This window comes from Neopelma chrysocephalum, unplaced genomic scaffold (genome assembly GCF_003984885.1).
Source record: "Neopelma chrysocephalum unplaced genomic scaffold, ASM398488v2 Primary Assembly neopelma1_88, whole genome shotgun sequence".
Taxonomy (NCBI): Eukaryota; Metazoa; Chordata; class Aves; order Passeriformes; family Pipridae; genus Neopelma; species Neopelma chrysocephalum.
This window is the reverse complement of record NW_020897750.1, coordinates 3,389,211-3,401,394: the sequence shown is the minus strand read 5'-3', so window position 1 is coordinate 3,401,394 and position 12,184 is coordinate 3,389,211. Positions and strand designations below refer to the sequence as shown.

The 12,184-nt window shown below is 35.8% G+C and overlaps 1 protein-coding gene across 1 annotated transcript in view; it reads left to right on the top strand.

Moving 5' to 3' along the window:
• Nucleotides 1–12,184, top strand: part of HHIP (hedgehog interacting protein) — a 74,683-nt gene that overhangs the window by 43,797 nt on the left and 18,702 nt on the right. The window contains exons 5-8 of the mRNA XM_027692730.1: nucleotides 8,203–8,354; nucleotides 8,778–8,951; nucleotides 10,268–10,411; nucleotides 11,303–11,424. Coding sequence (XP_027548531.1) covers nucleotides 8,203–8,354; nucleotides 8,778–8,951; nucleotides 10,268–10,411; nucleotides 11,303–11,424 — 592 coding nt within the window. The remainder of the gene's footprint in view (nucleotides 1–8,202; nucleotides 8,355–8,777; nucleotides 8,952–10,267; nucleotides 10,412–11,302; nucleotides 11,425–12,184) is intronic.

Genomic DNA, 12,184 nt, shown 5'->3' with positions numbered 1-12,184 from the left:
GGTTACCTTTGTATTTTGCAGTGAAGATGAGCATCATTTTGATAAGCCACTGAACTCACTCTTCTCTCAAAAGAGTGAAATAAAGCCCACAGTTTAATCCAGGTTACACTGCAAACATGAATGACTGTCATAGTAATACTTGGCAAAGAAGCAGAAACAGTGTGGACTGAGTGAAGTGCCTCTGGTCCTTTATTACCCTCCGGCAAAAGATATCCTGTTGAAGCGGTACTTTTTAAAATCTTTCAAAAATTTTTTTTGCGAGATGCAAACTGCTAGGGACTTACTTTTAGCACTTGCTGAGCAAGTTTTAATATCCATTAGCATACAGACAGCAGTAAAGACATGGGGACCAGTCTAAGTGGAAATCTGTAGCTTTTTTTCCTTCAAGCTGGCTGTGGTTTTCTGCTTTCTCCCCCCCCTCCACAATATTGAAATACATTGCTCATGTGATGCAAGTACCATTCCTCTTGCAACCAGAAAAAGCAAGTATCTGCTTTTATAGGTGACAGTTCAGTACTGAGAGCCAAAGGAGAAAGGCAGAATTGTTTGTAAGAGTAATGCCATCTTTCCATTTGCATCTCTCTTTTTTGAAACTAGTTATTTTTTAATGCCTACAATTAGACAGATCAACATTTCTGGTTTTAATTTAATGCAGAGAGTATGATAATTATGTTATTCTGTTCTGAATTATATCCCTAAATTTCCATATAAAGTGGTCACGGTAAAACAGCATGAATTTGTTTTCGATTATCGGAGTACAGAATTTGTTGTAGGTTCGTTCGTTTAACATAAGCACTGTCAAATTTGCTCTGTGTCACTATACATCCTCTTTTTTTTCCCTCTCTCAGCACAAAGAAAATAAGTCTTACTGCTCATTTTAAAGTGCTGTAAAACTTTTTTGTGGACATTCATGAAAAGACTTAATTTAGCAGCTCAGGGAGATCTTTGCACCATAGTAAGATTTTTATTTTTCCATAGCATATTTTTATCTTTAGGAATGACAAAAGTGACAGCAGTGGTTGGCTGAAAAGTCATGCCATTAAAAAAGCAACTTATGTATACAATTATAATTCTTAGAGTCTTTTGACAACTCTCTGCCATTGGATCTGTATTTTAACTAAAATGGAAAATTTTATGAAACATGCTACTGACAAATAAAGATAATTTTTATATACATAGTGAAGGAATGAGGGCATGAGAAAACCAGAACAGATGGCTGAAAGGACCACGGTCAAATTAGAGCATTGGTAGAACAGTAAATCACTAATAAGATTAATTTGTATTGTTTGTGTGTTTACAGAAAAATAATGTTAGATAGCACCAAAATAGGGTGTAAGTTTAAAAAAATCATTCTTGATTGGAAGAGGTAAAGTCACAGTTTTGGTGAGTGCAAAAGGGATTATTGGTGTCTTGTCATCATGTCATGTATTTGTGAATGTTAATGGAACGCAGTCTGTTCTCTGTGGGGTATCATCTGAGCCAATTTTATTGGACTGCACACTGAAAGAGAGCTGTAAAATTTGCCTTTATCACAGAAGTGGCATGGAAAGGTGGGTAAAGCTTCAGAGCAACAGAAAGGAGGAGAAAAAATACAAAGGTCATCAAGTCTATTCTCCCTATTAATGAAGGATTTTCATGGTCAGTAAATTTCTTAACACTTACGGCACTCTCATTCACTCGAAGGAAGCTTTCTCGCTTTCCTAAAAGGCTAATTCTACAGCACAATGGGCCTCAAACCAATGCAGCTGAAAACCTGTTAGGAAAAGACAGTCTGAAGTGGAAGAATGCTGGAGAGGAAAAGTGTAGGAGAGCAGATATGCCAAATAAATAAATAAAGACCAGAAAGTGGAGGCATGCCAGGGAAATAAGAAGGAGCATGCTTATTTTTTACCTTCCCATAGTGGCCTCCGCTGGTGAACCACTCACTGAGTTGCTGGTGGAATGTAAAGCTTCCTTGAAAGTAAATCCAGCTGGGGACAGAGGTGGAATCACCACCTGTGTTCCCAGAGGATAAATGCTGCTTACAGCTCAAGAGGCCTCTGTGGTGCAGGGAAGTGTGTAATTCACACCTTCCTGAGCCAGCTTTACTGAATGCAATAATCATCTGGTCTTTATTTGAATCTCCCTCTTCCGGGACTGATTTCCACTGTCTTCTGTTATTCCAATTCTCCTAAAGCAGTGCAGTACATAAAGTTTCCCAGTCCAGATGCAGACCTCACATGGGCTCATGGCCACCTCCTTGCAAGCACACTCGCAGTCGTATGTCACTCTGCCCAAAACCTCCCAATTATTGGCTGGCTCTGGGCAGTCTCAAAGCTTTCAGCTGCTCCCAACCAATAATTGGCGGAGTTGGGAAAGCAGGATTCATGTCGTACTGGAAGAGTGTGAAGGAGGCAAGCTGTGGGTTTGTGTTGGGTTGGTATCTGCATTTATAAGTTTCATGTACTTTCTTTAGGAGGACGGGAAGAAAGAATTGTATTATCAGGGGACGAGGATTGTCATTTGGATTAAACTAAAGACTTGCCCAGCAGAACAGCAAAATCTGAAGTTGAGGAATTAAAAAAATAAGTACAGAGGACTAGAACTAGAAGTGAAAGGTCCTGCATTTAGTGACTGGTTTCTTCAAAGGACTGTGAAGGTAAGGAAAAGAAAAAAATGATCCCCCCATGTCGAAATTTTGTCTTTGCTGCAACAGAAGCAAGAGGAAAAAAAGAATTAGGCTTTAAGTTCCAGTGCTATCTTTAGATCTCAACACCTTTTTATTTATTTCTGTTCAAGTTATGGCCACTTCAGAGTTCTTTTGCTGGAAAATTATGCTGCAAATAAATATACAAGTGTAATTCCTGTGAACAGGTACTCTGACTTTTCTCCAAGTGCAGAGAAGCCTCATCTAAAATCCATGCAGAACTGGTCTTATGAATCACCATCTTGATACCTTTTGATATGTCTGTCATTTGGACCCACTGGGCTCTAAAGAAGTGGGACATCATTACTTTATTGTGAATTCAGTTCTCATTAAAAAAAAAAAGGCATTTAAATATCACCACAAACATCAGAACAGACAACTTTGTGATGGATGCACTTTGGCCATTTTCAGCTAAATCCTGCCCTGCACTGAGCTGAATAAAAAGCACCTCTAACTTCAGTAGGATTTGTGCTTAAATTCCAAGTCAGAATATGGCCCTTTAAGTATTTTTCATGTATAAATTAAATTGTAAAGCATTCCTGTATCTATAGTTATTTTAAAGTCAAGTATTAAAATAGTGCATTTGTTAAAATCACTAAAAAATATTGAAAATGTTTTGAAAAAATCCTTAGACAAGTGTAAAGCCCTTTATAAACAAGGAAAATAGTGAAGCTCTGCAACCCAACAGGAAAAGGGAAATGCTTTGGAGATAGGGTCTCGTAGGTATACTATACTGAGCCATGACATCAAGGTAATTATTTTCCCCTAAGTTAAATCTCTTATCTTACAAATCCTTCCTTTGCCAGAGGCCTCAGGCCCCACAGATAGCAAAGCACTTGAGTTCTCAACACCCAAGAGGTCTAATAGGATCTCTACTCTTACACCCCACCGACAAGCAACTTCTGTCAGTCTGTGTTTGTTGTCCCCTTTTGCCAGTCAGAGGCACTTCCCTCCTGTGCTTCTCCAAACATCTTTGAAAGGCAAGGTGTACCCTTGCAGCAGACCTTTTGCAGGCTTCTACTCCTGCTGTAGTCAAATTTCTATCCCGTGCTAGGGCCAAATTTCCAAAATGTGTCTATTAAGCAAACACTTCCCACTGAAAAACATACCTGACATTGATCTTCAGCCCTACTGAATCTCTTCCTGAAGAGTTCATATGGTGCTGCCTGATAAGAGATTTAGGTGTTCCATGACCCCTTCACCCATGTTTTTTTTACAAATCTTTACAATCTAACTCCTTAAGTTCAAACAGATGGCAAGGCATATTGGTTATGATATTTATTATATAGGAAATAAACTAAGTTAAGGGTGATCCTACTACTTCAACAAGTTACCCAGTATTTGCGCTATAATAATAGGGGAAAACAAACAATACAAAGACACTACAATAAAGTTAAAATATTGAGTCACCATTGAATATGCATATTTTAAGCACAACCCCTTTTAAAAAAGGTTGCTACTCCTTTCCAGCATGACAGTGGGATTGTTCAGATAAAAAAGCTGATAAGTATAAATACAATGATTTTTTAAGTATTCTATAAGAGTGTGAATTGTGAAATCAATTTTAAAGAAAAACTTGGAATATGCTACCTACATTGCTTACTATTAAGGCACATAGAGTAACAGAAATAAATGGTCATGTCTGGTTTTGCTTACTAGAATTAATTACTACTAAGGTTACATAATTAAGGGTCATACTTACAATATGATCTGTTTTAAATTAAATATTTAACAATACCAGTTAAAGCATTCCTGTGTATTTCTCTTTCCTATAGGTAATAACACATGTATTGACATAATTAAATGGCAACATGTCTTAAAAATAACTGCAGCATATGTTTCTGTATTACAGAAAAAGTATAATATCTTAATAATGTAATAAAACGTCTATCTCTAATATCAGAGATATACCAGAGTACATTTATAAGTACACAGGTTGAAAGCAGAGACCACTTCTAAGGAGTGGTTACATGAAAATAGTACCTTTCTATAATATTCACATGCAACAATTCCTTCTCTTAGTGTAAGTCAAAATACAAAGTGGATCATGTTGTGCACTTGTTTAAGATTTTTGCAAGTGTAAATATATTATAACAGAAATTCCAATGCAAAAAAGAAATATCAAAAATCATATATATCAAATATATATTTAGGTTAAGAACACTTACTGGTGTAACATACTTTCAGAACCAACATAATGTAGCTAACCAACCATTTAAAACTGAAAAGTAAAGAAACACTTTGTTTAATGCGTACAATTAATCTTTGCTTGGCTTTATACTAACTTAATAGAATTCTGATTAAATTCTTTTCATGGTTGTGGTCCTAAACTAGATCAACCCGGGGTTTAAAGACCCTTTCACAGAACTCCTTAGCTGAAACATATAACCTGGCCCAAGGAAATCAGTTTTGAAATAAGTGTGGTGTTGGTGCAAAACGTGTCATTACCGCGAAGAAGAGAGAGGAGCATTCAAGCTCCAGAGCAGCATCGAGAGCGTCAGCTTCCAGACTTACTTAAAACAGAAATTTCACATTGGCCCCAGTCCACAGAATGTTTAAGTAATTAATACTCATTTCAGCCAACCATCATTCTTTGTCTTCAACAGACATCCCAATGGAATATAAAGATTTGTCTCATTCTTCTTGCCCTTCCTTACACAACTGACAAACTTTAATGGTTATTCCATCAAATAGTGTAGTGCAGAATCTCATACAAGCTCCTATGTTATCTACAGTTTGTTGGTGCTGGTTTCATCTAAAGGGAAACTTTAAAAGAAGAGGCTGTCAATAAGTTATTAAGCTGCCAAGAAAAATACATAGATATTTGACACGTGTTATCTACAAGAAAGACAGCCTGGGATGCTGGTTTCACATCAAAAGTCCATTGATAAACAATTAAAAGTGAGGAATATTCTATAGAGAAAGTCTGAAGTTTTGTACACAGTTATTCAGTTTGATAGTACTAAAATGACTGCTCCTAAGGGATTTTGCTGAATCTCTCTCAATGTACCCCACAATATATGAGACAACACTACAGAAAACTATATATACTTTCTGGCACATAGAGAACATTTCAAAAGCTATGGAAGTTGTGTCAGTGATTTAATTAGAAAGAATGGGTTTGCCAGTTAGTGATAAAGCTGAAAATACACATGAACAATTATTTTCCAAAATCAGGAAAAATTAATATGAAAAAACTCATCTGGGTTTTGAGTTGACCATAAGCCATGGCTTGATACTGCACTGATTTCAGTATCTTGGAGGGATATTCACAAAGTTTTTATTAAATACATGAGTAAATAGACTTTTTGAAACAAAATGTGTATGTCTCGCTTCAAAAAAACCCCAGCAAAGTGACTTTTCAGGAAGCAACAGATACATTCCACAAACTAAGTAATATATTACAGTCTAATAGAGTCACACAAGACAGCAAAGAGTAGAAATAGTGGCCTGATCCTATGAATACAACTTGCCATAGTTACTACTTTGCAAGTCCCGTTTTTCATTCATTTTTCAAATTCTTGCTTCATGTGTACTTCATTAAAAGCTCTTAATTTAATTTTCACCTGTTTACGCTTTCAACAACTTCACTTTCACACTGAGACGGCTGCCATGGCATCAAGCACTAAATAAAATCTTCAGCTTAGTAACAGAAAGATCTTTTCTTACTAATACTTTCAATATCTCACCTTGCATGGCAGACCTAGTGTGACTCATTGACATTCCTGGGCCCCTAAATGAGCTGAACTCATCTCTCAGGAGAAGAAATAGGACTGTCTTTGTCTGGGCACAACAGATAGAATCATTCGTCAGGAATCTTTGAAATATGCCTTCCTGTTCCCAAAGAAACCGATTTGCCTCCCTTTGCTTCAGACTTTATCAGAGCAGCTTGGTCAAAACTCTTAAAAACTCAAACAATAATATCTACAATCAGTTCAGACTCAGCTGCAGAATTATTTTTGGCTCATAAGGGAGAAAGAGCCAGATTACCAGTCCCTTCATCCATGATGACTGCAACTGATTTGGCAGCTCTAACTAGACTTTCAAAACTAACCTCTCTGATAACCCCCTGAAACTAATTTTTTCTAACAAACAAACTAGCAAATTTTGTCTGCCTCTAAATTAGCAGGATCCAGATTGCATTGTAGAAATCCGTTTGTATGGAAATCTCTTGACCTATTTACATCTCCTTTTCTGACTCAGGTTTCTCGTTGGTGGTTGTGATTAAAAAGGAAGTACAGCAATCATGTTGAATTAAAATAAATTAAAGCTGTGCACTTTCCCAATTAGGCCTTTTGTGGGATGACTTTCAACAGGAAGACAGGCCCATCCATCACTCTGAAGTGCAAATACATTTTAAAAGCTTCATTCTTTCTTATAATTTAAAATTTCATAATTAGTTATCATGGGTGTGGTTGGAGTTTCAAAATGTTGTCTCCTTATGGGTGCAGAGCTGGAGCACTTGAATCTACAACAGAGTCACTAGTTTTGAAGGGCTGGCAAGCCCTGAGATAAACTCCAAGACAACTGTCACCTTGTGAATAATCACATATATGAATTGAATTTGAATTGTTAATTATGTACTCTGTTTATTTCTATGCCTCAGCTTCTCTCCCCTGTATTACTTCAAAACCAACAAATGAATCTTAAGTTTTATTCTTCATTTATACAAATACAATTTTAGGCATAGTTATATTAACATACATTTTTAGAAGCCAGAAAGAAAATTACCCTCTCTTTAAGTACACAGAGTATTTGCATTGTCACAATACATTACATGGACTGGATGCTTCACATGTAACTGTACTAATCTTTATGGCAAACATAATAACAAAAGAAAGTCGTTCCGAGATTTTTCTATTTTTATTTTAAAAAATAACAAAAAACCTTTCCAGTGAGGGACCACATGTAAAACTATGGTTTCTCTGCACAGAGACCGAGGCTGCTTATTACCTACAGTACACTAGCTATGATGAACAGACCACCATAGTTGTGACAACTGATGTTGCTGCCTCCAGGGTAAAACAAAGGTTTACATATTACACAAGCAATTTAACTGTTTTCTAAACATATTGCCAAGACAGTGGGAGTTGGCAGCCAGCACTATGTTTTAGGTTTTGGATACTTGGATTAGAAGTGACTGCTGATTATAGACCTTTTTATTCATCTTCTACGAATTACAAGCAACCTAGTAACCCAGCAAAGAATCCTTCACAGCACTTAAACTTGTCTTCATGGCTTCCCAAAGATTACATACACAAATCACTCCACAAAAGTGGTGCAACAGACTTGTGCATAGATAACTACATACGGCAATTGTCTTGTTCTAACTCTTAAAGACTTCCCCAAAGTGAAATGTTTTATAATCCTTTTTGTGCAGTAGTCAGGAAAGAAATAAAAGAGTTTGGGGAAAGATTATCCACAAGAAAGAAACTTTTTTTTTTTGGGTTCCAGCTGAAACACAATAAAGAACATAATTAACTTCACAATTCTTTGTGTTTTTCATTTGACTGCAGGGAGGAGATGAAAGAGGACTGTTAAGCCTTGCATTCCATCCCAATTACAAGAAAAATGGAAAGCTGTATGTGTCTTATACCACCAACCAAGAACGGTGGGCTATTGGACCTCATGACCACATCCTTAGGGTCGTAGAATACACAGTATCCAGGTATCAGTAAAAGTCTAAAATTCACAAATTCTGTATTTCTTAGCAACCCTTGCATGTTAGTATTTCCCATTTCTAAAATAAGCTATCAGGTTTAAAATGTATATACTTGGGCACCTGCAGAAAAATAATAATTTTGAAATGCCAGTAAGTACACTATTTTTTCTTTTTAAGACCTTTTTTTTTTAGTTATTGTCTAACTTTTTTTTATTATAATTATTTCCTACTTATTGTGTATAGGCAGCAAAATAATTTTTCTGTGAACGCTACAAAATTGAAATTTCTCAGCAACAACTGTTTGGCATTTTTCCACCAAGTTACAACATCCAAATCTTGAAGCATAATTTGAATGAGTCAAGTTTATTTTTAGAAAGAAGTACATTGATAGTGAACTATGAAAACTGTGCTCATGTCTTTATCTTGCAGGAAAAATCCACACCAAGTTGATATGAGGACAGCAAGAGTGTTTTTAGAAGTAGCAGAACTACATCGAAAACATCTAGGAGGACAGCTGCTGTTTGGCCCAGATGGTTTCCTATACATTTTTCTTGGAGATGGCATGATCACTCTAGATGACATGGAAGAGATGGATGGTTTAAGGTACAAAAACTACCAAGGGATAGACTTCTATTATTGTCTTTGCACAGTATTTGGGGTCAGAATCCAAAGTGATCAGCAGTTGTCAGGACAAATCTTGCTCCCTCTTCATTTACTAAATAATCCTACTGGGTTTAGCAAACTGCTGATTTTCAGAACAGTCTGACTGCTTAAATACATCTTCTAGTAGCTGTGTGCTACCAAATCATTTAAATACTGGAGTCCTCATCAGTAAATGCAATTTTGTTTAGGCTTCTGCTTTCTGAACTGTTGTTCTATGAACAGAACAACTGTATTGAGCAAAGATTCCAAAAAGTGTCTACAAACACATACCAGAGTCAATAACAACAATGCATCGCTTATGAAAATGTCCAGAGAACATATGAAGCAATCCTACTTTGGTTCTACCTTTACAATTTTACCAACCTGCTTTTTCCCTCTGCTTCATTATTCTCTATTAGAGTTGCAATATTTGTCTTAATTTAGAGAAGGTGTGGTACTGAGCCTTTACAGACCTAAAAGGAGTTGCTGTTCAAAGGCCTCTTTGGCTCAGCAAAATTGCAGGTGCTCCTGCAATTTTTAAGTCTTTTTTAAGTATAAGGATATACTTTAAAACCCAGGGCAGAGGGCCATTCTAATACTTGGTTTTAAATTAATGTAAAACAAGAAGACTAAAACAAATTAATAATGAAGAAAGACAGAAAGGAATCAATTTAAATATCACATCTTTTCATGTTTATAAAGAGAGTTTTGATGATCTACTCCTTGTCCTTTCTTCCATCACAATCATGAACATAATGTGAAACATTTTACTCTCTCCTGTTTCATATAACAAGAAAGTTCTGAATCCTTACCAAAAAATTAAAATTGACATTTTCATTCAAGCAATACAATTTATTTCTTGCTTGCTTTCTATGTAATTAGCCTTTGGATTGTACTGTGACTAGAAATCATTGAATTCAAGAGTAGGATTCAAAGTGTTAGCAAAAAGCATTAAGCATAGTTACTCTAGAGGAGATATTTGAAGCCATAAAACAATGCTGATGTTTGGAAAGTTGTTCTTATGATCAAGTTGCTTCCCAACACCATGGTCAGAGGTGTTCTAGTAAATAACAAGGCAATATATTGGCCACTAGTGAATCTTGAATAGGCTCTGCTATTATTTTTTGGACTTGCATGTGCCATAAAATCAACCTATATGTGATTAATCAGTAAAAGTGGGTGGTTTATTTTTCTGTCTCACTATAGTATTATATGGATTAAATCTACCAGTAAAATACTTTAAAAAACCCAATTATTTTATCCTCCACCTTTCTCAGTGATTTTACAGGCTCTGTATTGCGTCTCGACGTAAATACTGACCTGTGCAATGTCCCTTATTCCATACCACGGAGCAACCCACATTTCAATAGCACAAACCAACCTCCTGAGATTTTTGCACATGGACTCCACAATCCAGGCCGGTAAGTAAGTTTCTGAATTACTGAATTACTCTGGAGTAGACACTGCTTTCAACCAGAAATTTTTTATACAGTCAGGTAACAACATTTTAATAACAAAGGCACTCGTGAAGTTTTTAAATCCTCCACTCCTCCTTCTCCACACATATTTCACAGTTAGAAACAAATGTACATTGGCAAAGGGGAAAGCGAAGAGCATGCACAACTACTAAAAGTCAAGACCAAAATGACAGAAATGAAGTACAGGATTTTTGGTTTTAATGAATGATAAAATGACTACCCTTATGAAAGAAAAGAGCTTCAAGCAGAGGGTTGGTAAAGTACAGCTGAGATGGGAATCTTGACTGGGAATAATAGGCACGTGGAAAACAAATGAGAACATCTGGTGATATCTAAACAATAGCAAGGAGGAGAACAATGCTTTAACTAAACAACACATAATTCAGCGAATTAGGTGGGTGGTAGTACTGAAGTGACATTTAAAGTCATGGTTTGAAAAAAATCAGAAAGTCAAGTTGTTCAGATAAGGATTTGATTCTTAGACCTTTTAACAGTCCAAAATTCCTACACCATATAAGTCAATTCATTTCACTTGGTTAAGGCACTATTCATTTCAGGTTCTATGGAGCAGAGTAGATTTTATTACTAGGAAAAAATAGTCTTACATCAGATTATATAAAAAATGGTGTAGGAATGGGAAAGTTGTAATATCTTTTGGGTATGAATCTAACACATTGTTGGATATTTTGGCTCCGTATAAAATAGGTCCCTCACATGATTAGGCACCAAAAAGACACAATAACATTTTAAAATGTGATGCTTCATACTATTTAAAATTATGACCTCATCTCATCTATTTCATGAATTTTCTTCTTTTTTTTTTTTGTTTTACAGGTGTGCTGTGGACCGCCATCCAACTGATGTAAACATCAATTTAACTATACTGTGCTCAGATTCAAATGGAAAGAACAGATCTTCAGCAAGAATCTTACAAATAATAAAGGGCAAAGACTATGGTAAGTTCCATCCAGGGTAAAGCTTCTGGGAACAGTCAGTTTTTATGCCCATGGAATAATAAATAGAAAGCAGAAGAGAATAGATAAAGGACTGTATAGCCATGATAGGAAACTTAGAACATAGATGGGAGAGGTAACCTACCAAAGATAGAACTTCTGAAAAGTTCCATCTTTTCAAGGTAGAACTTCAAGGTACAAGCAGATAAAAGATTCAGGACAAAACAAAATTTAAATGACTCACTTTTGTTCTTATTGGTGTAGAATATTATGTAAATAAGATTTAACAAATTTGACAGTTGCTAGTTTGTCAAAGGTCAAACTGTTGCTGCATATATTGGCTCATAAAGAAAAGATTTTGGAATATCAGGAAGTGATGAAAATGTATTCTTAGTCATTCATAAATAACCTTTTAAGACAGAATGGAAACCTCATGTAATGGACCTCCTATAATGGAAAAAATGAGATAGACAACAACAGACCTCAGCCAAACAGGGAAATGACTGAGCTCTGTTTAAATGTTACTAAAAATAAAAAACTTAGAAAAATGCTCTATGCTACTACTTCATGATAAATGGCTAGTTTAGGTTAGATGACAAAAAGATAAATATACTCAATTAGGGATTTTAAATTATTAAAGCGTTTCATGTTCTCTCTGAATTAGTATGACTGTCAGTCACAATTTTAGTTTAATGTTTAACTCTGACACTCACTAAGGTCACTTGCTGGTTCAGGCAAGCCAGGTGACAGCTACTCTGAGCCA